Source organism: Kwoniella dejecticola, chromosome 2 (genome assembly GCF_000512565.2).
Source record: "Kwoniella dejecticola CBS 10117 chromosome 2, complete sequence".
In the NCBI taxonomy this organism is placed as follows: Eukaryota; Fungi; Basidiomycota; class Tremellomycetes; order Tremellales; family Cryptococcaceae; genus Kwoniella; species Kwoniella dejecticola.
In genome coordinates, this window is record NC_089302.1 from 2076280 (window position 1) to 2096398 (window position 20119).

The following is a 20119-nucleotide window of genomic DNA, read 5'->3' on the forward strand; positions in this document are numbered from 1 at the left end:
CGACCATGCCTATCTCCTGAATCGTTTGGATGTTCCGGCATGTCTTGACGGCCCAGCTTCGTTCTCATGCGATGCCTCTATTTCCATTCTTTCTTCATCCTTTCTTTTTGATCTCCTGCTCTCTTCGATTGCTAGTCTCATGTCTTCGTCCTCCAAAGATCCCGATCGAGATCTAATTTTTCTTCCAGATGATGCATTGTCCTCACAGACCTGTTTCCCTTTACTCTGTCTCACCAATTGCTGGGAGTCTTCTTGAGAATTCTCGGGTAAAGTAGGTAGTCTGGGTATGGACAGCGAAGAACGTCTGCTGCGGAGCCCACCAGGTTGATCTTCCGATGGGGAGCTGCGCATCGAAGGGGTCAATTTTTTCGAGGTGGAATCAGCTGAAGGTAGATTCTGATGAGGCGGGACAGATAAGCGACCAGTAGCTAAGTTGTAGATCCGCCTGCGTCGACTAGAGGTAGCATCGCCACTGTTCTCTGAGGAAGCCCCCTTCACCACGTATCGTACCAACGCATCGATAGTCTCAGGACATGTCTCGCTATCTGACAGTAGATCTCGGTACTGCAGATCCGTCACCTGATCCAGTAGAGTTTGCAAAGCGTCTTCAAGAACGTCTGGCTCTTCCGGATCTAATTCCTCCGGGTCTAAGTCTGATTCGACATCGGCGAGTCCGGGGCAATTCAGTCTCTCTTTGAGCGCTGCGACTAAGCTGCGATGATGGTAGGAAGCGTGACGTAAAAGGGTCGATCGATGTTGGAAAGCTATTTGGCGCACTTGAGAACGAAGCCACGTAACATTCTGTGTTTGAAGTGCCATCCTAACGGTACAAGATTAGTTTACAGCTCATGACCTCTGGCTCTCACGACTCACCTCGTCTCTATAGCCCAATCCTCAGCTGACCTAGTTTGAGCTTTGCTAAACTCCTCCCGAGTCAGCACAGGGGCTCTCGAATGATTCTCCCGATTCTCCTTGCCCATTTCGATGGCTAATCTCAGTTGCTCAGCGAGCGGTCTTGCGAAGAATGAACCGTGTGTAGCATTATTAGGCGCTAAGTCCTCTTCGTCTTCTTCACCATCGGGATCCTTAAGGTCTTCGATCATGTCATGTGCAAGCGTCGGTTGGTCTTTGAGTTCTCGACGTATCTTCCCGATCAACACTTCACGCAGGCTCCTGGACCCACATGAGATGTAAGGGATCATATTTGTTAGACCAATCTGCTCCAAGAATCTCTGCTGCACATCGTTAATTTTGCCTTGATGTCGAGTAACACTCTGAGATCCGTTGGCGAACCGATTTTTCTTCCGCCTGTTCCATCTATCAAGACCCATTTCCGCCCAAGCTGTTTGGGCACCTTCGTACAATAGATCGTGTAGTCTATCATTCAGAGCTCCCTTCTTCAGCGTCGCGATATACTGAACGACATCGGTTGAATTGAGAGCCAAAATCGAGAAAACTCGGACCTGAAGAGGGTTGACCGTGGGATTAGGAGGTGTTCGTCTGTGGCGACCGATTCTCTGCCTGTGCGTCGACAAGCTCCAAGGACATGTCTTCTGAAGACTCAGCACATCTTCACAGTCCTCTAAGGCAGGCAAAGCTTACCAGCTGAATCACGACATTACACCTCCACGCATTAAGACCAAGCTCGCCCGCAGGTGACAAGGTGAGAATTCGGCTAAGCTCCTCCAAGTCCCAACCCTCATCGGAAGGATGACTTGCATCTTGATTAACTTCCGACAAGATCCTCTGTCTTTCTGAAATTGAAGTCTGTCCTGTTATGCTGCGGCTCGACAATCCATGCAACGCCAAGAGCTGTACCAATCAGTCACACTCTGCTACCAACTAGACTCACTTGGTTCCATTGAGCAAGAGCCGCTACCGATTCAGAATGAACAGCAAATTTCGACTTTTCTGCGTCTGGTAGGTCTTTTTCCTCTTCCATAATCAACATAATTATGTCGATTGCGCAATTCATCTTGGTAAATTGAAACCGACGAGGATTTGCTTGGGGAGAGGATAAACCTTTATTGGCGTAAAAAGCAGGCGCCAAAGTAGCGGATCGAGCGCTGATGTAAGCTGGCCCATAAAAGCCCAGCCCGCTGCAAGTATTCTCAAAGATAAATATCTCGAGACTAATATCGGTTCCGTAACTTACTTCGGGATGTCCTCTTGTTCCTTATCACCAGGAATAGGCAGCTGATCCTCCAAATAGTATACAATGTCTTCTACCTCGGGGTCGGTCAAAGTTACATTCAAGATTGTCTCCGACAAGCCGCCCAATCGAAGCAACGGTTTTCCATTTTGGTCTGTACAATTTGGACTTCTTTTGATGATGTAAGGGGAGAATTGCCCCAAAGCCTGTTTTATTGAAAAATCTAGATCATCGGAGATGTCGGTAGCCACTTTCAGGTGATCTGCAAGCAAGGAAGGACGTTCTTGTGCTGAAAAGGCCTTGGTAGTCCGCTCGTGTTCCTCCTCACCGGTCGGTATATACCAGGTTGTAGCATCAACCTTGACCCCGCGAAGATCCTCCTTCTTTTGCTTGCGCATTTCCATCTTCAATCTCTCGAACCACTGAGGAATCTGATCCTTTGGAACATTTGTGATACCAGCCGCTTGCGTAAAGTTCAAGGCATTGGAGATATAGCAAACATCGTCAGCACCGTTGACCAGAGGAGTCGCCGTTTGTCCAATTCGGAACGATGATCGTGTGGCTAGTTTCCATACGGCCGTTTGAGTCGATGTCGGTGATTTGGCCTTGTGAGCCTCATCAAAAACAAGGGTTGCGTAATTCATCTGGAACAGAGATACTATCTCAGAATTGGCATCGAAGGGAGACTTCTCGAATTCTCGATATAGTGTGACCAAGGCGGATGTCCCGATAAGAATGATTTGATGATGAGGACGATCCTCGGGCTCGTCCTCGTAGCTCCCCGATTCCATCATCTCCGTTTCATATGACTTCCAGTTTTCTATCATCGACTGTATCCTCTTAACCACGCGCTTAGCGCCCCGCCATGTTCGGACGACGTGACATCTTAAGGAAGTGGTGTATCTCAGTATCTCTTGACTCCATTGTACGACTAGTCCGGGAGGTACAACTATGATATGGGGTAGTCTTGGCGGTGCGGGATCGTTTGTTTCGGCAAAAAGTGCGTACTCTGGCTGTCGTGCGGGGAACACATTCTGGGTGTATAATTGTTCAATGGATCTGGATAAATCGCCGTCCTCTTTCGCCATGTAGCTTTTGAGCTTGGCGGCATGACTAGATATTGCGACAGCTGGGCTTGCAGATCTGATGCCAATAATCTCCCTCTTTAGGGCCTGTCTCTGATCTATGTTTAGGTCTTTGTCCGTCAAGCGCTGATTGAGCAAATCCATCTTGAACCGGGTGTGAGCATAGTGAGAGACAGCACCCAAAAACAAGATCGCCTGTAGAGTTTTGCCCATCGAGGTTTCATCGCTGACGAGAACGCCGCTTGAATAGCTACTTGATGACAGCCCTTCTACACCTGCCCAGGCTCTTGAAAGCATTACAGTGGCTCCCATGTATTGGTGTAGTCGTCCTTTGAGTGGCACCAACGTCTCCTCACTGCTGAGCAAGTTATCGATTTTAGAGATATTTGGCCATTCACCCTCTTTGAACCGGCAGAATCTGAATAACTGAGCTTCGTTGAATTTCTCGAACACGCCCATTCCTATTTGCGACTCAGGCTCGACGGCATGTCGAGTGTCTGAAGGTTTCTGCAAGTGTTCGGGAAGCAACAAATCGTCATTATCCTGATTTGGTAATAGATCCGGCATTATCGATGTTTCGTTGTACACGGCCACTTCATCAAAATCATCTAATTCATCGAAGTCATCATCTCCTGCTTGAATCGGTATTTTTGATATTTTTGATGCCTGTTTGCTGCGCTTTCTAGCGTTGTTTTCCTCCAAAGCTATCTCAGCTGCATCATCGTCTCGCCTGAAGATGAGGCTACCTCCTGGAATCTGATCACCAATTTCATATAGCAGGACTGTCTTGTCGATGAGATCTTCTGGGGGTTCGTCGCCAGGTCGAATGAAATCCGCTATCTGACTCCAGCGATCTAATTTCGATTTGAGTTTCGTACCCGCTGATGTCAGCTGCTTTCGGGTATCGATCGCGTTTCTCGACTTCCTGGTGGCCCATATCGTCTCAAGCTCTGGCATCTATCAGCGCATTTCCTTATCACATAGAACGTACCTATCGCGAGTTTGTCAATGTCTGGGATCAGTCTTTTCTCTTGAGCGATGAATTTGGAAACGCGTTTGGTCAGGCCTTGCTGCACATAACTTTTGCCCGTCACTCTCCAGAAATCGACTACTTCTTTCGTGAAGATGTCGCCAAGGCGCTTGGTACCACGCCTCAAGCTTTTATGGGTTGGGTCGATGAGACCGCTGCTGCCAAAGAGACCTAAAAGTACTAGGCGTCCAACATCGTCCGGAATGCATATCTGTCGTTGTGAGGCGTTAGCGTATTCAGTCATGGACAATTGACTCACCTCTGCAGCTGCTTCTTGGTCAGCATTCTGATTTTGCTTAGTAGTCGATTTAGGCTTCGTCCAGGAAGGATAGGTTTGTGACCGATATGTTGCTCCAGATCCCTTTGTCCGTCTAATGCTATATGCTTCCAAGAGGTCCCACCCACGAGAACTACCAGCAGCCCGTATCAGCATCGTTGAAACTTGATGAAAGACTTCGTAATGGACTCTCCACGCTGGCAGGTCATCTTTAACTAGATTAGTCGTCCTGCCGAACTCCCCAGCTTCGCCTCTTTCTCTGAGGAATGACTCGATATAAGAGGGGATGTTCGATGTTAAGCCTTCCGGTGTTTTGATGCCAAAGAGAACCGATATCATCATTCTGAGATGACTAGAGATGTAGGGATTTTGGTAGAATTGGGCGAATTTGTCGACAGGATAATAGTGTTTACCCGACGGACCACTTCTGCTTTTCCCTCCTTTCTGCCTTCCACCTCTGATACTTGCTCTTGTCCGACCTGTCCGACTACCCGTGCTGCTTCTGCTCCCTCGACTAGACATAGTTGTGCTAGTATCTATACTAATTCTACTATCGATACTAATCATACTTGAAGTATCATCGAATTCCGCATCTAGTCGATCCTCATCATCATCGGTATCATGATCCTGATCCAGCTCTTCGACCGGATGAGGTGTATGTACCTCCAATTCAGGGGATTGAGATCCTGAGGAAGCTTCTGAATATGGCGGTTGAGAGCGGCTTGGCGTTGGCGTTGTGGCCCAGCTGGAACGAGCAGGAGAAGACATGCTGGAGGCGTTTGAGGAATGTTTGGACGGACGAGGAAGGGAGATGACGGTATAATCCCGATATGCGGATTATACGTTCCATAAGTAAATGCCCAATCGTAGTCGTTTGCAGTCTCGATAAGTCAGAATACCTAACAAAACATTGCGCTAAAAGGCAAGAAGGATTGACAGATGGAAGGATGTTTGTGAGGGTAGTCATATATCTGCACTAAGAGCACGTGGTGTAGCTCATAACAGGGTGGTCAGTGCTCGTTGAACGGTCTTGATGGAACCGACCATCCTTTGGGCTGTTACATACCCATCGAGAATCACGACTTGACTTGGATGGGATCATGGGCTGCTGACTAATTCCCACTGAATGGAGCAAGCGAATACTGCCCATCTATCGAGTCCTGTAGACATCGAGGAGCTTGGTAGGCAGAGATATAGAGGAGACGCCACAAAGCATTCCTCGAGAAAGGGGTGACTGGGACGAATGCCACGATTTACACGTGTTTCGTAAAACTTACGTTGCCTGAGAGTAAACGTCTTCAAAGAGCTAAAATTGATCTCTTCACGCAGGCTTGGCGGCATACGATACAACCTGCCACAACATAGATGCTGAAGACTGTCTTCGAGATGGAGATGACCTAAGTCTGGAGAGAAGCGGTGATAGCTCTTTTGAGCGACACAATGACATCCCACGATGGAAGCAGGGAGCGACAATCCACGATGTGGTTCAGCTTTGATTGTCGCATACGGCTAGTCTCTGTATTCTCAGCGCTGATCAGTGTTTTTTAATCTATTACATTGTTTATGTTCCTTTGGCGAAATCGCTCTGCTACCGCTGCAATCACCAAGGACGATGATATCTCTCTCACTCGTTACTGAGGTATCTTGTCTTTACTCTTTGAAGATGCATTCCGTCTAATTCTCCGCTCTCTGACTCTCCCAAACGAATTGCTTCACGCCCAACCTGTCTGCCGTGCTAGCTCTAACACCGTTGATCTAGCCTTGCTCAATATATCCATCCATCAAGCACGCTGGAGTCTCGTCATATCCATACAGTGAGTGGAGCTGACGAGAAGACGGAGCTATCGATGAGATCGCATCTGATACCGATGAGAATAGGTCAATTTTACGATGTCGTCGCCTTCTCCAGAAGGCATGATTGTACCGAAAAGAAAGAGGAGAATCGTTAGCAGCAGTCCGGTGGAACCATCTGATAATGAAGATGTAAGGCTTCGCAACCATTTTATTGGATCACTTGATTGAGCATGTTTTTCTGGCGAATAGGGTATTGTAAAGAAAAAATCAGCCGTCGATCTACGAGCCGCTTCTGGGAGAAAAGATTCTCCAATATTCGTATCATCCTCTTCGCCAGCTGCTTTAGACATCGATGCCATCTCTGTCGATCCTCCATCGCCTACCTTCAGCCAAAAGACTGATACTGAGGAGCCCGCCGATCCATATCATATTCAGATGGAAGCGCTCTCTTCAGAGTTGAGTCAGCTATCGTTTGTTTCCAATGCCGAGGATACCAAGATTCAACATCCCCAACAACCAGAAAGACGGGAATCGGACAGCAGCGAAGATGAGATGGACATTGATTGGGAAGGTGGTCATGAGATTTCTCGAGTCCAATCGGAGGTCCAAAAGCCCAAGGTAAGCTCGTTCTGACTGTTCACCAGGTTCAGCATGCTGAATTGTCTACTCGCCAGTCACCCGAGACATCAGCCAAATCTTCTCCTTTGACGTCTCTCGTTGACTTCTCCGATGATGATCATCCTGCGTCGCCAACTCCTGTGATCCCTTCAAATGTCCAAATGGGCGAAGCTCGATTTCTCGCTACCCCCCAAAAGAAGACAGCTGGCTTGTCTGTCTTGAGTCCAACGTCGGCATTCTTCGCTGACTGGGAGGTGACTCCCGAAGTGATTAAAAGAAAGGGTCTATGGGCGTCCCTTCCAACTGCCAGCGAGTCTACGGAAGGTCAGCATGAGCTTGCCACTCCAACGAAGATCGGTGGGCAATCCCTCGTGTTGAGCGATGCACCCTTTTCAGACTGGGAGGTAACACCAGGTGTCATCGCTAGAAAGGGAATCTGGCAACCCGATAAGTTATCAGGTGTGACGACAGACGCAAGTCCTTTCTCCGGCTATCGTTAGCATACAGGGTACTGTCAAGTAGCTGACGATAGGATGGAACTTCCGTTGACAGTCTTCTACCCTTGGCGCAGTGCCCCTCTTAGACGTTAATGACGACGAAGATGATAATGAAGCCGACGATGACGAGCCGCTGGAAGAGGAAGAGGCCATGTCTAAAGAAGATAGGATGAGAAGGGAAGAGAAGCTAGATGAAGAAGAGTTAGATGAATTGGAAGCTCAAATAGTACAGCTGGAAAAATGGGATCAGAGTGTTTCAAGGAGAAAGGCGTTAGCAATGAAAAAATCCAGTGATGAAGAAGTGGATCAATGGATGTTGAACTATCTGGTGCGGAATTGGAAATACATCGGGGTTGCGGAACTCAAACTGGTCAGTCCAAGTTGGAAAATGGGAGCTTCGATCTGACCCCGAGTTTTCAACCCCTCCAACAGACGGAGAAATGCATTCCGTATATTCGCCGAATCCTGGCAAAGTCATCCTCTCAGCAGTTCAAGATCGATCGTCAGGGCTTATTGCAGAAGTCATATCGTTTCGCGGGCAGCTTTCGCAACGTCCTACTAGTGCCTATACGCAGTATCGTCTTGAAGGACGAGAGCCTTCAAGTCAGCCTTGATGAGATGAGAGGAACATACCAATGGATCCAACAGCCCTTTGATATGGTTATCGCCTTACTCTTCCGCAAGGTATCTCACTCGATCAAATCTGCCTTCACTTCCGCCGCCGAACTTCCAGAAGCAACGTTCATTGATTATAAAACGTTTGTGGCGGACCTCCTTCCGGGCAACAGCGCGCACGTCTCCGGCCTGTACATCAGGTATCTTAAACCGTCAACCACTCGGCTGTCGTACGGTGCGTATGTTGGTAGAGCCCGCGATATTGCGATGCGTCAAGGAGGACACCGCCATAAGGGAGTGAATCATCTAGTCAGGGACATCGTGTCGGTGGAACCGCGTTGCGAATGGGAGTGTAAGGTCTTATTACATTTTGGTTGGTCAGGGATCAGTGAGGTGCCCACGCCGGTAGTAGCTGCCATGGAGACCTTGATGACCGGTAAGTGACAAAAACACAAGGATACAGCCTTCATTGACGTTTTTATCACTCCTACCCATAGCCGCATTAGGTTGTACCGAATGTGCTCGACCGCTGCAGGTCAATATCGTTGATTGGAATAGATTCAATGTCCAACAGTGGAGTGAAGTGAAAGCTCGAATTTTCGATATAGCTTCCAGTGACCTTGACCTATCAAATCTCGAGAAGTGTATAGAAGAAGTTTACATTCACCTGTACAGTATGGCGAAGATCCCCACCCTCACCGTTCCTACACCTATCACAGCCGAGGTGGTATGGAAGCGAATCCTGGAAGCAATAATCCAGCGATATCCTTCTATCCCTTTGCGACTCATGGTCAAGGCCGTATTCAGTACAGAGCTTGAACTGCAGTTTGCGAACGAGCAGTTGATACGGCATATCGGCAACCTAAGGCGACTGTATCCTATACCCAAAAGTGCGACAGGAATGGTAAGTTCAGCAACGGCGTCACCATTCGCTGACCATTTTAGACCTATTTCAGACACCCTCTGCGTAAAGAGATTGATTCCCATGACGATCCGTTTCACCGAATCAGCACGAGTAATCGATTTGAAAAAGCTGCATATACCTGTCTGACGGAGGTCCTGGAGAACTCGCTCACGAAATTGAAGGAGAATAACAAAGATCGGACGATTTGGAATTGAAATCATTCAAAGTTCCGACATATTGAATTTCCGATGCATCTCGTGCTCAACGTGTACAGCTCATCTCACGCTCGATATATACAAATCTCCTGATTTCTCTGAGTTTCCTTAAGCTTATTTGATCTCTATTCCCCCTTATCATTTTGCTAATCTTCCAGCTGAAGTGCCACGGCAGCCAATGTAGGGTCCGATATCAATCCCTCGTATTGCTCCTTCAGATTGTGCGTATCGAGAAAGGCCTGTAGAGATCTAGGCGTCCTTTCTAGAGCCGCAAAATGAGCTGCACCGCGTGTGCAGAACTGCAGAATTTTATCAATGGAAACGTGCTAGTCAAGAAGTCACCATGTGAGCAAGGGAACATGACCATTTCGGCCGACTTACCCTTAGTACATGACTGAGAGATGGTATGAACCCCTCGAATGTACCGAAAACGATATACACGAGATCCAGTAGAATGAGATCTTCCTCACGGAACAAGGATGTATACATTTGCTTATGCTCGAAGCCGTCTACTTCCTCCTTCTTCGTGAGATCGGGGATAAGGGTCCTGATCGTTCCGGTGAAGGCATGACAAGCAGGAGCCAGATCAACCTCTGCGTCTGTTTGTTGCATGAGAGGAGCGTACAAGGAAGCGTAGACCTTGGCGAACATGCGCCAAGTTCCCGAGACGTCACTGTTCAGCGTTGTTAGCAATTGCTGATAGTTTTTACTGCCAAGGTAAGCATCGATCGCGGCTACAGCGCTGGCTCGAGTTGACTTGTTCAATTTTGTTTCCGTGTTCGCTCGAGACATTCCGAGAATTTGATCCAGATTATCGTCTAGTGTTCGCCATATGTTGAAGGTTGTGAAACCTTGATTTCGTATCAAAGACGGGGACGGCCACGGTACGTCCCTTTCAGCTGATTGCTCTTTAGAAGTACGAAACCGGATGACCGCACATAACAGGGGCAGGAAAGCTTCCATCCTGCTCCATCGGTTGGGTGTGTTGGGAATAAGCTCTGGAACCGCGAGCCAATATACTAATTCCGGGATCCGTATGTTCAAGATATCGCACAGTTGATGTAAGGAGGCTTCAGCGACCTTTGTGTTCTCGATCGGCTTATGCCTTTCGACAGTGCTGAGAGGTGAAAGCGCCGAAAGCTCGAAATGCTCTTCCGGGCCCAAAGGCGGAAATCGTTTACTAGCCGCGATGAAAGATTCGAAAGGGTCAAATAAGACAGGGTGATCCGGATGATCAGCAGCTACGAGAATGGCCAAACAGTGTCTCACCAGACATCTCGGGTCGTTGCGGTGCAGAACAGCTCGGAATTCTAGATTTGAGAGATCTGTAAGTTTCTGAAATTTCTGGCACAATTTGTCATAATGTTCGACTTCTTTGGCGAGCTGCGTACTGTTGCCATATCTGAAGGTATCGGTCGTTGGTGGAAGACTAGGGCTACTCGGGAGTGGTGACGGCGAAAATTCAGGGTTAAGGTAGCAATCTTGTGGACCGAAGGGCAAATCACCACCTTTGCGTACATCGTGCAGCTTTGGAATGGGATAAAGAACCGCTAATAGATGGGATGGCAGCTGTTCCAAGCCTATCTCAGAGGCAAGCTTTGCACAATCTAATCGATGTTGCGCCAGATAAGTGGTCAAATTTACGAGCGATTCGCTTCGTTGGCCAGGATTTTCTGCGATTCAGCACGGGATGCCTTAGCACTATCTTTGGTAAAAGGACCTGTCACATACTTTGTTGCAGCCATTCCATCATCCTAGCACGAGATTGTAAACCTCGACCACCATCGATAGCTCCTGTGCCTTCCCCTTCCAGCCGCACAAATTCCCGCCATTTCATCACATGAGCTTGATCATGAATATGGGGCCCTGCATCGATGTGGTCCTTGATGCCGGCCGGCGGTAGCTTGACGACGCAGCCAGTCACTGTACAAGACCTGTGTGTCAATGTTGCAGGCGATTTCCGATCGTGATACATGAAGCATCCGGGTGTTGAGCAAGGAGCAAGTAGCGAGGCATTTTCTGGGTGTGCGAGTTCGTGATATCTGATATCACTAGATACACCTTGCCACCCGCAGTCTTTCTTGACTGGGCACTTGATATGCTTCGCATCGCGATGTCCCCTATAGGTTTCGCTGTTCTTGTCCTTGAAAATACGATTGCAACCAGCGATTGGGCACGGTATTGATGGTATCAAGTGAGAGCGCTCGTGTCGCTTGAGGGTTCCATTATCCTTGGCCTCATACTGACATCCGGCTACCGAACATGACAGCCTTTGAGACGTATCGTGTTTAATTGGCATAATGAATGCTGTAACCTCGACCCGTACCGTTGCGATAGCAGCAAGTGTTGTATGATATGATACTACTCAATATCGCGTCAGCTCTGGCGGCCGCTGTTTCTTGTTGGGTAAACTAACTATGAGTCCAGCGGAGCGTATAACTTATTAATTGAATGCGGCTGTGTTGCACCTGAGTCCCTGAGTGATATCGTAAGGAGGTGTTGATACCGTGGGCGTGCCAAATTTGTATTCGTTTAAGTTGAGGTCGGCTTATGGCCCAGCAGGATGATCTTGGTATGTGGTTTCCGCCTATCCCGACAAATCCAATGTGTTCCCTATTCAGATTTCGGAGTTGAATAATACTCAAATCGGACAGGATGCGTATCTCGGTATTCCATATGCTGATTATGTTGTTGATGACGCTTAAGAGATCGTTGAGTACAACTTGAGATGTAATCTGACGAGATCAAGTCGAATTGCTTCTCAAAGAATCAAGTGACTGATTACATAATCGCCCCTTTGTGGCAGTCGTTCTATGGTAATATCCACATACGCACCCATTCTTATCAGAATTCGATATGTCAGTAAGAGAGAACAGCTTATACAACAGCATTCAACTTGAATCTTGCGCGTTCGCCAATCCAAAGCGCGCGCGTTCGCCAGCCCGTTCTCAAGATTACATATGCGACTTGTCGTGGCATTTCGACGATCCTCCGTATCAGTAAATATGATTAGCCATGTTCCAGTCAGCGTATTCGAACGAATGTGAATCATATCATCTATGTTACATGCAGATCTGACAACCAAAGAAAATACCTATATACCTACATGAGAAGAGGAACCAATGTCTAAGCAGATGCAGTGACACTGATATTCTCAATGTCTACACCTTGAGAGGAAACTTCGAATTCGCTCGTAGCTCTGCTGGAAGCATCGACTATCTCTTGAGCAATTTTGTTGATGATAGGCGGTGCTATCCATTGTCTTCTTTCGATACCACCTTGGACAGGTAAATGGGTACCCGTCATGAGGAATCGATCAACTTCCTCGGCGGCTTGTCTGCCTTCTCGTATACCCCAAACGATCAATGACTGACCTCGTCTACAGTCTCCGGCAGCGAAGACGCCAGGTACGGTAGTTGAGTAACTGCTTGCAGGCGTCTTGACGTTAGTTCGAGGATCTTGTTCGACTCCTAGAGCTGCCAACGCATCTGTCTGAGGACCGAGGAAACCCAATGCGAGGAAGATCAATTGAGCGGGATAGTGCTGAGAAGTGTTCCAGGTCAGTGTACGATGTCAAAATACGCCACCAGCGGAACTCACCTTTTCACTTCCAGCAACCTCCTCCATTTTCCATTGACCGTTCTGTTGGGTCCATTCGACTTTGACGGTATCAATACCAGTAAGTTGACCGTTATCGTCAAGGGTAAACTTTTTACTGCTAATCTCGTAGACTCTAGGATCATGTCCAAAGTGTGCCTCCACCTGAAAAGTCGCTCAGAGTCAGCTAGTATATCGAAGACTTGAGATTGCGATTACCCACCTCACTGATGCCATAATCAGTCTTCTTCACTCTGCACCGGTTGTCAGCTTCAGTTAGCCATATAAAACAGCTGAGGTTGCCAACTTACCTAGCGTAGGTCGGCCATGGGTTCGAACTCGACTTTTTTCGACTTCTTTGTCAGTGAGAGGCCCAGGCAGGGATGAAAATGGACTTACTCGAGTGGCGGGGGGCTCGGGAAGAAGCTCAAAGTTAGCGACGCTCTTCGCACCATGTCGCATGGCGGTACCGACACAATCGTTTCCTGTGAGCACTCCTTGTCAGTACTTGAATGACGGGATGGAAAGGTTATGACGTACCAGTATCACCACCACCGATGACGATCACGTCCTTGTCCTTTGCGTTGATATAATCAGGCACACCCTCTCCGAAGATCTGATGTTTCGTGTTATTACCCAAGTAAGTCATGGCAAAGTGTACTCCGTCGGCTTCTCTTCCTGGTATTCTCAGATCTCTAGGAGAAACCGCTCCAGTCGCTACTATCACAGCGTCGTTCTCCGCCTTGATGTTCAAAGCATCATACTTCTCATCCACCCCGACGTTGGCGTTGGTCACAAAGTTGACGCCTTCCGCAGCCATAAGATCGACTCGTCGTTGTACGATCGCCTTGTCCAACTTCATATTGGGGATACCGTACATCAAGAGACCTCCGATCCTATCCTGACGTTCGTAGACCGTCACCGTGTGCCCCGCTCTGTTGAGTTGATCCGCAGCGGCGAGACCTGCAGGTCCAGATCCGATGATCGCCACTTTCTTACCGGTTCGATGTTTGGGTGGGTTAGGTACCATCCAACCCATCTCGAAACCTTTATCAATGATTGCGCACTCGATCGACTTGATTCCGACCGGCTGTTCGTTGATACCTAACACACAGGCCGATTCACATGGTGCGGGACATACTCGACCGGTGAATTCCGGGAAATTGTTGGTCTTGAGTAATCGGTTCAAGGCATCTTGCCATCGTCCTTCGAATACCATGGTATTCCATTTCGGGATGACGTTGGCGATCGGACAACCGGTATCGGATTGACAGAAGGGGATACCACAGTCCATACATCTGGCAGATTGGTATTTGAGTTCGCCCTTGTTGAGCCTGGTCGAGATCTCTTTCCAGTCCTTGACTCTCTTTCTCGGTGGTCGGTAGGCTTCGTTGAGTCGCTTGTACTTCATGAATCCCCGGGTCTTGTCTACCTTGGCCAGTTTCTCCTTGGAGGTGGAATCATCCATCATGGCATCTTCGACATCGACGATAGACGGTTCAGCGGGTTTAGGCTTGGGTGAAGCTGTAGGGGAGACAAGTTGAGAGGTGGAGACGGTGAGAGCGTTGGCGTCTCGAGGGAGTATAGGATCGAAGCCAGTAGCGACGAGGTCGACTTGGGAAGCGGTTGTGGAGGGGATAAGGTCGATGACTGATTGTCTCTTCTTCTCTTCGGCGACTCGGGCAGCTTCCTCCTCAAGCACACGCTTGTAGTCAAGAGGCATGACTCGCACGAACATGGGCAAGAAGTGGTGGAAGTTTCGCAGGACTCGATCGGCGATTTCCGATCCGGTAAAGTGTCGGTGATCTTCGATCAAGCTTCGGAGCTCGGCAACCTCTTGAGGATCGGAAACAGGTCCCAATTCAACAGTACCGTTGTTGACCTTTGGAGCGAACGAGTGGGCCATATCCAAGACATAGGCTATACCACCAGACATACCAGCAGCAAAGTTTCGGCCGGTAAGACCAAGAACAACGACTCGACCACCCGTCATGTATTCACAACCGTGGTCACCGGTTCCTTCGACGACCAAGGTAGCACCAGAGTTTCGGACGGCGAATCGCTCGGCAGCGATACCTCGGATGAAACCTTGACCGGATGTCGCACCGAAGAAACAGACATTTCCGATGATGATGTTTTCTTCGGCTTTGAAGGGTGACGACTTGGGTGGGTAGACGATCAGGCGACCGCCGGAAAGACCTTTTCCGACGTAATCGTTGGCATCGCCTTCAATCTCGATTGTGATACCTGGAGCAAGGAAAGCACCAAGAGATTGACCAGCGGAACCCTTCATGTTGACGTGGATAGTATCTCTTGGGAGACCAGCTTCTCCGTATCGCTTGGAGACGTGGTAGGACAGGGTAGTACCCAACGCTCGGTCAGTGTTGACTACATCGCAGTCGATAGTGACTGGGAGACCCTTCTGAAGAGCAGGCTCAGCTTCATCGATGAACTTGTTGTCCAGTCGTACGTAGAGCTTGTGGTCTTGAGCTCGAACTTTGTAAGTAGCGACATCGCTTCGGAGCAAGTGAGAGGGTTTGAGGATGGGTGACAGGTCGAGGTGAGCAGTCTTAGGAGTTCGCAAAGACTCGTCGACCATGAGCATATCAGCTCGACCAACCATTTCGTTGATGGTTCTGAAACCGAGCTTGGCCATGATACCTCGCAATTCCTCGATGACGTAGTAGAAGAAGTTGATGACTTGTTCAGGTTGACCTGCGAACTTGGCTCGGAGCGCTGGGTCTTGAGTGGCGATACCGACAGGGCAGGTGTTCTTGTGACAAGCTTTCATCATGATACAACCCATGGCGATTAGAGGTGTCGTCGCGAAACCCCATTCTTCGGCACCTAATAAAGTAGCAATGGCGATATCCCTACCGGTTCTGATCTGACCATCGGTTTGAACAGTGACTCTACCTCGCAAGTTGTTGAGTACCAAAGTCTGGTGAGTCTCGGCAAGACCAAGTTCCCAAGGAAGACCGGCGTACTTGATCGAAGTCCACTTGGCTGCACCAGTACCTCCATCGTGTCCGGAGATGGTGATGTGGTCGGCTTTGGCTTTAGCTACACCACTAGCAACGATACCAACACCGACTTCAGATACCAGCTTGACGGAAACTCTAGCTCGAGGGTTGGAAGCCTTCAAGTCGTAGATGAGTTGTTTCAAATCTTCAATAGAGTAGATATCGTGGTGAGGTGGCGGAGATACGAGGGTAACACCGGGAGTAGAGTGTCTTGTTCTACCAATAGAAGCAGATACCTTGTGACCTGGCAATTCTCCACCTTCTCCGGGCTTAGCACCCTGAGCCATCTTGATTTGGAGTTCATCAGAATCGGCAAGGTAGTTGGAGGTCACACCGAATCGACCAGAAGCGACTTGCTTGATGGCGGATCTTCTGGAATCCCAAACAGGTTTGAGCTCCATTGCGTGGGTGTAGTTTTGGCTATCGGCATCAGAGCCAGGTCCAGGGATGGGCAAGGATCTTTCGGCATCTTCACCACCTTCTCCGGTGTTCGATTTACCACCGAGTCGGTTCATGGCGACAGCAAGGGTAGTGTGCGCTTCCATGGAGATGGAACCGTATGACATAGCACCGGTGACACATCGTCTGACAATCTCGTTCCATGGCTCGACTTGTTCGATTGGGACGGAGTGACCATTGTCGAAGTTGAACTCAAGGAGACCTCGAAGGGTCGCTCGCTTGATAGATTCTCGAGAGTTCTTGGAGTAACTGTCGTAGGCGTTTTGGTTTTTTTGCCTGACGGCGTCTTGCAGTTGAGCAATCGACACAGGATCGTTGATTCGCATTTCTGATCCCTGTCTGTAGTGGTATTCACCACTTTCGGGCTGAAAAAGGTGGATCAGCTATGCACATTGAAACATAACCGTTTCACATCAACTCACCATACCGGGGACGGTGATCGTCTCTCGCGAAGGCCAAGCTCGTTCGTGGAACTCAAAGGCGTCCATAGCCAGGAGTTCGAAGGTAGCACCTTGTACTCTTGAGGCGGTCCCGATGAAGCATTCGGCGACGACTTCTTCGTGCAGACCGAGGATCTCGAACAGTTGGGCACCCTTGTACGAGGCCAGAGTGGATACACCCATCTTGGAGAGGACCTTGAGCATACCCTCTGCCATAGCCTTCATGTAGTTCTCTACCAATTTGTCGGCAGTTTGACCGTCTTTAGCTCTGTTCAGCGGGGTGATAGTTAGCGAGATCATTTGTCATGGTTGCGGTGACCTGCACTCACAATCCCTCCGAGGACACTTTGTGGATCATCTCCATGATCAACCATGGGCAGATGGCATCGGCACCGTATCCCACCAACACACACATGTGGTGTACTTCTCGCGCTTCACCGGTCTCAATCATGACGGCCACTTGAGATCGCTTCTTCTGTTGAACGAGGTAATGGTGTACACCGCCAACAGCCAAGATGGCAGAAAGGGCAACCCGGTCTTGGCCCACGGTCCGGTCGGAAAGGATGATCGATCTGAAACCGGCATTGACAGCATTGACAGCTTCTTGTCTAACCCTATTGAGGGCATTTCGATACCCAGGAAGTCCCTCCCCTTTGTCAAAAGTGATGTCGATGGTAATCGAAGGCCAGTCGGAATGAGAGGTCTTCATGTGCTTCAACGCATTCATCTCCTGAATGGTAAGAACAGGGGTTTTAAGGTGGAGTCGGTGGAGTTGGGTGGGTTTGATTTCGAGCAAGTTGCCTTCGGTGCCAACCAAGGTCTCAAGCGACATGACGATGGATTCTCGGATAGGGTCGATAGGAGGGTTGGTGACTTGGGCGAAGAGCTGTCTGAAGTAATCGTACACTGTTCGTGGCGTAGTCGAGACACAAGCCAAAGCAGCGTCGTTACCCATCGATCCGAGAGCTTCATGTCCATCTTGAACCATGGGAAGCATGAGCATACTAAGCTGTTCAATTGTGTAACCGAATGCCAATAGCTTAGGGTCGGTGCTGAGTGGAGTCTCGTCGATCTTGACCGAGATATCTTGGAATCGCTGGACTCGTCTGACGACTTCAGGCAATCTCATTACTTGCGACTCAACCCAGGCGCCGAAAGGTTGTCGTCTGGCAGTGGTCATCTTGAGTTCCTTGTCATCTACGATTCTGCCTTCCTTGGTATCGACCAATAACATTCTACCGGGCTTCAATCGCCCTTTTTGGATAATCTTCTCAGGCTCGATGGTAATCGTACCGACTTCAGAGGCACAGACCATGATATCGTCTGAGGTGACAACGAATCGACAAGGTCTGAGACCGTTTCGATCGAGGTTCGCACCACAGTATCTACCGTCTGAGAAGGTGAACAATGCAGGTCCATCCCAAGGCTCCATCAACGATCCTGCCCAGGCGTAGAATGCCTTCTTCTCAGGTTCCATCAAATCGTTGTTCTGCCATGCCTCAGGCACAAGCATCATGACGGCCTCAGGAAGAGTCAAGACACCATTGACAACCAGCAACTCCAAGACGTTATCGAATGCGGCTGAATCGGATCCACCGGTCTCAACGATCGGATAAAGCAGATCGAGCTCATCTCCGAATTTCTCTGATTTGAGATTACCTTCTCTAGCTCTCATCCAGTTCTTGTTTCCCCTGACGGTGTTGATCTCACCGTTGTGAGCAGCCCATCTCATAGGTTGGGCTCTGTCCCACGATGGGAAGGTGTTCGTGGAGAATCGAGAGTGGACAAGGGCAAAGTGCGAGGCGTAAAGAGCATGGTTGAGATCGTGGTAGTAATTGTACACTTGGACAGGGGAGAGTTGACCTTTGTAGATGATGTTTGAGGGGGTAAGGGAACATATGTAGAAGCCAGTCTTAAGAGCACTGCAAGACTTTGTCAGATATGCTTTTTTGCGGACTTTTGAGAGAGAGAGAGGAAACACCATCGCCACTCACATCTTGTGTGTAGCTTGTTTTCTCAACACGTATAATTGCCTTTCGAATCTCCTCTCATCGAACGGCCCCTCCTTGCTTTGCTCTCCTGCACCGTAATGCTCCTCAAGAACAACGAAAGGCTGCAAGATCTTGGGTTCCTTGCTCTTCGAAGCAGGACCCAGGATGGTATTGTCCGTGGGTACTTCTCTCCAACCGAGAACTCTCAGTCCGAGGGGAATAGCGATACCCTCAAACGTAGCTTGTTGGCTGGCGTATTCCTCTTTGGAGAAGAAGACATTTCCAACTGCATAGGTACCTTGAGCAGGGAGCTTAGCAGAGAATGAATGGGCTGATTCTCTAACGAAGAAATCGTGAGGGATACCAGTCATCACTCCCGCACCATCACCATCACGGGCATCAGCACCGGCTAAAGGTGCAGAGCATTGATCAGCTTCTGCACCATTTTTCTACAGAAGACGGGATCGCTACAACTCACTGGCCCCTCGATGGGTCATATTACAGAGGATGTTCCTCGCATCGCTTACAATCTTATGCGCTGCATGTCCTTTGATGTGACAGATGAACCCGACACCACACATATCGCGGCGCCGGCTAAGATAAGACGGCTGCGGTGTAGATAAGCACAATCAGCTTGGGGCTGCAAATGGTCTGAGACAATGGGCCGATCGATCGGTTGCTCGATCTGATACGCACAGATGTAAAGGAGGTGGTTGAAGTTGTTTTTCTGATCTGCTTCTGTTTGAGAGATAAGAGGTGAAGAGCCTTTGCGTTCTTTTGTGCTGTTTTCGCGATTTGACCTGAAAATCTGCTGCTTTTGTAGTACTCAGACGATGATCAAGCTCAGAACGATGATGAAGTAGCTTATGATGGCGATGATCAGAACGACAAAAAAGAAGTTCAGTTATTCTGTATGTATGTATGCATGAGAGAACCCAAAATTCCAGGTTGTACATAGCCGTAAGTGCAGCCAGAGTGCGAGGTGCCAGAGTACTCTCCGGCTTACAGCGGAAATAATTAGGAGGGGCATTTTGTCCAATGAAAAATGAAGGATTACCACGAGGTCAACTCATTTTGATCAATTTAGTCGGCTTTCCGCGTAAAACAGACTCAAAAACTCAATCTGATTGGTTCAAAGGATTCAGAGATAAGGAAATTCAGTTCAGGGCAAATCTGCGAGTTGCAGGGTATTTGACTGTTTTAAACAGTTAGATTCCCCCCGCCGGCAGCTATTTGAGCTGATTGGTCTAAACTATTCCCCCTCTTTTTCCCTTTTAAACCGGTCCGGCTCGCGCTTCGCCGGCTATCTCACGCATTTTGGTTCAACTCGGTGCAGTACAAAGGAAACTCGGGGAACAGTACCGAGTTAACAGATCACAGATCGACAGAGCTCCTCTTTAGCGCTATCACCAGAGGCAGAAG

General features: G+C 48.8%; 4 protein-coding genes across 4 annotated transcripts; 1 reads left to right on the top strand and 3 right to left on the bottom strand.

The window, feature by feature from the left end:
• Positions 1 to 9: 9 nt before the first annotated feature.
• Positions 10 to 5312, bottom strand: I303_102208 (uncharacterized protein; the record flags this gene model as incomplete). Its single annotated transcript, XM_065968491.1, has 7 exons — positions 10 to 820; positions 874 to 1517; positions 1603 to 1746; positions 1853 to 2099; positions 2156 to 4118; positions 4229 to 4478; positions 4527 to 5312. 7 exons carry the CDS (start codon positions 5310 to 5312, stop codon positions 10 to 12), a joined length of 4845 nt encoding a protein of 1614 aa, XP_065824563.1.
• A 1122-nt stretch (positions 5313 to 6434) lies between these two features.
• On the top strand, positions 6435 to 9187 carry I303_102209 (uncharacterized protein; the record flags this gene model as incomplete). The annotated part of the gene is made up of 7 exons (XM_065968492.1): positions 6435 to 6527; positions 6588 to 6956; positions 7013 to 7451; positions 7528 to 7823; positions 7886 to 8504; positions 8566 to 8972; positions 9155 to 9187. 7 exons carry the CDS (start codon positions 6435 to 6437, stop codon positions 9185 to 9187), a joined length of 2256 nt encoding a protein of 751 aa, XP_065824564.1.
• A 146-nt stretch (positions 9188 to 9333) lies between these two features.
• I303_102210 (uncharacterized protein) lies at positions 9334 to 11486 on the bottom strand (the record flags this gene model as incomplete). Its single annotated transcript, XM_018405005.1, has 3 exons — positions 9334 to 9486; positions 9569 to 10860; positions 10919 to 11486. The coding sequence occupies 3 exons, from the start codon at positions 11484 to 11486 to the stop codon at positions 9334 to 9336; spliced, it is 2013 nt and encodes a 670-aa protein (XP_018265286.1).
• Positions 11487 to 12313: 827 nt separating this feature from the next.
• Positions 12314 to 19278, bottom strand: I303_102211 (uncharacterized protein; the record flags this gene model as incomplete). The annotated part of the gene is made up of 10 exons (XM_018405004.1): positions 12314 to 12730; positions 12788 to 12949; positions 13008 to 13038; positions 13096 to 13127; positions 13184 to 13269; positions 13325 to 16631; positions 16689 to 16974; positions 17036 to 18628; positions 18701 to 19106; positions 19176 to 19278. The coding sequence occupies 10 exons, from the start codon at positions 19276 to 19278 to the stop codon at positions 12314 to 12316; spliced, it is 6423 nt and encodes a 2140-aa protein (XP_018265285.1).
• Positions 19279 to 20119: the final 841 nt, after the last annotated feature.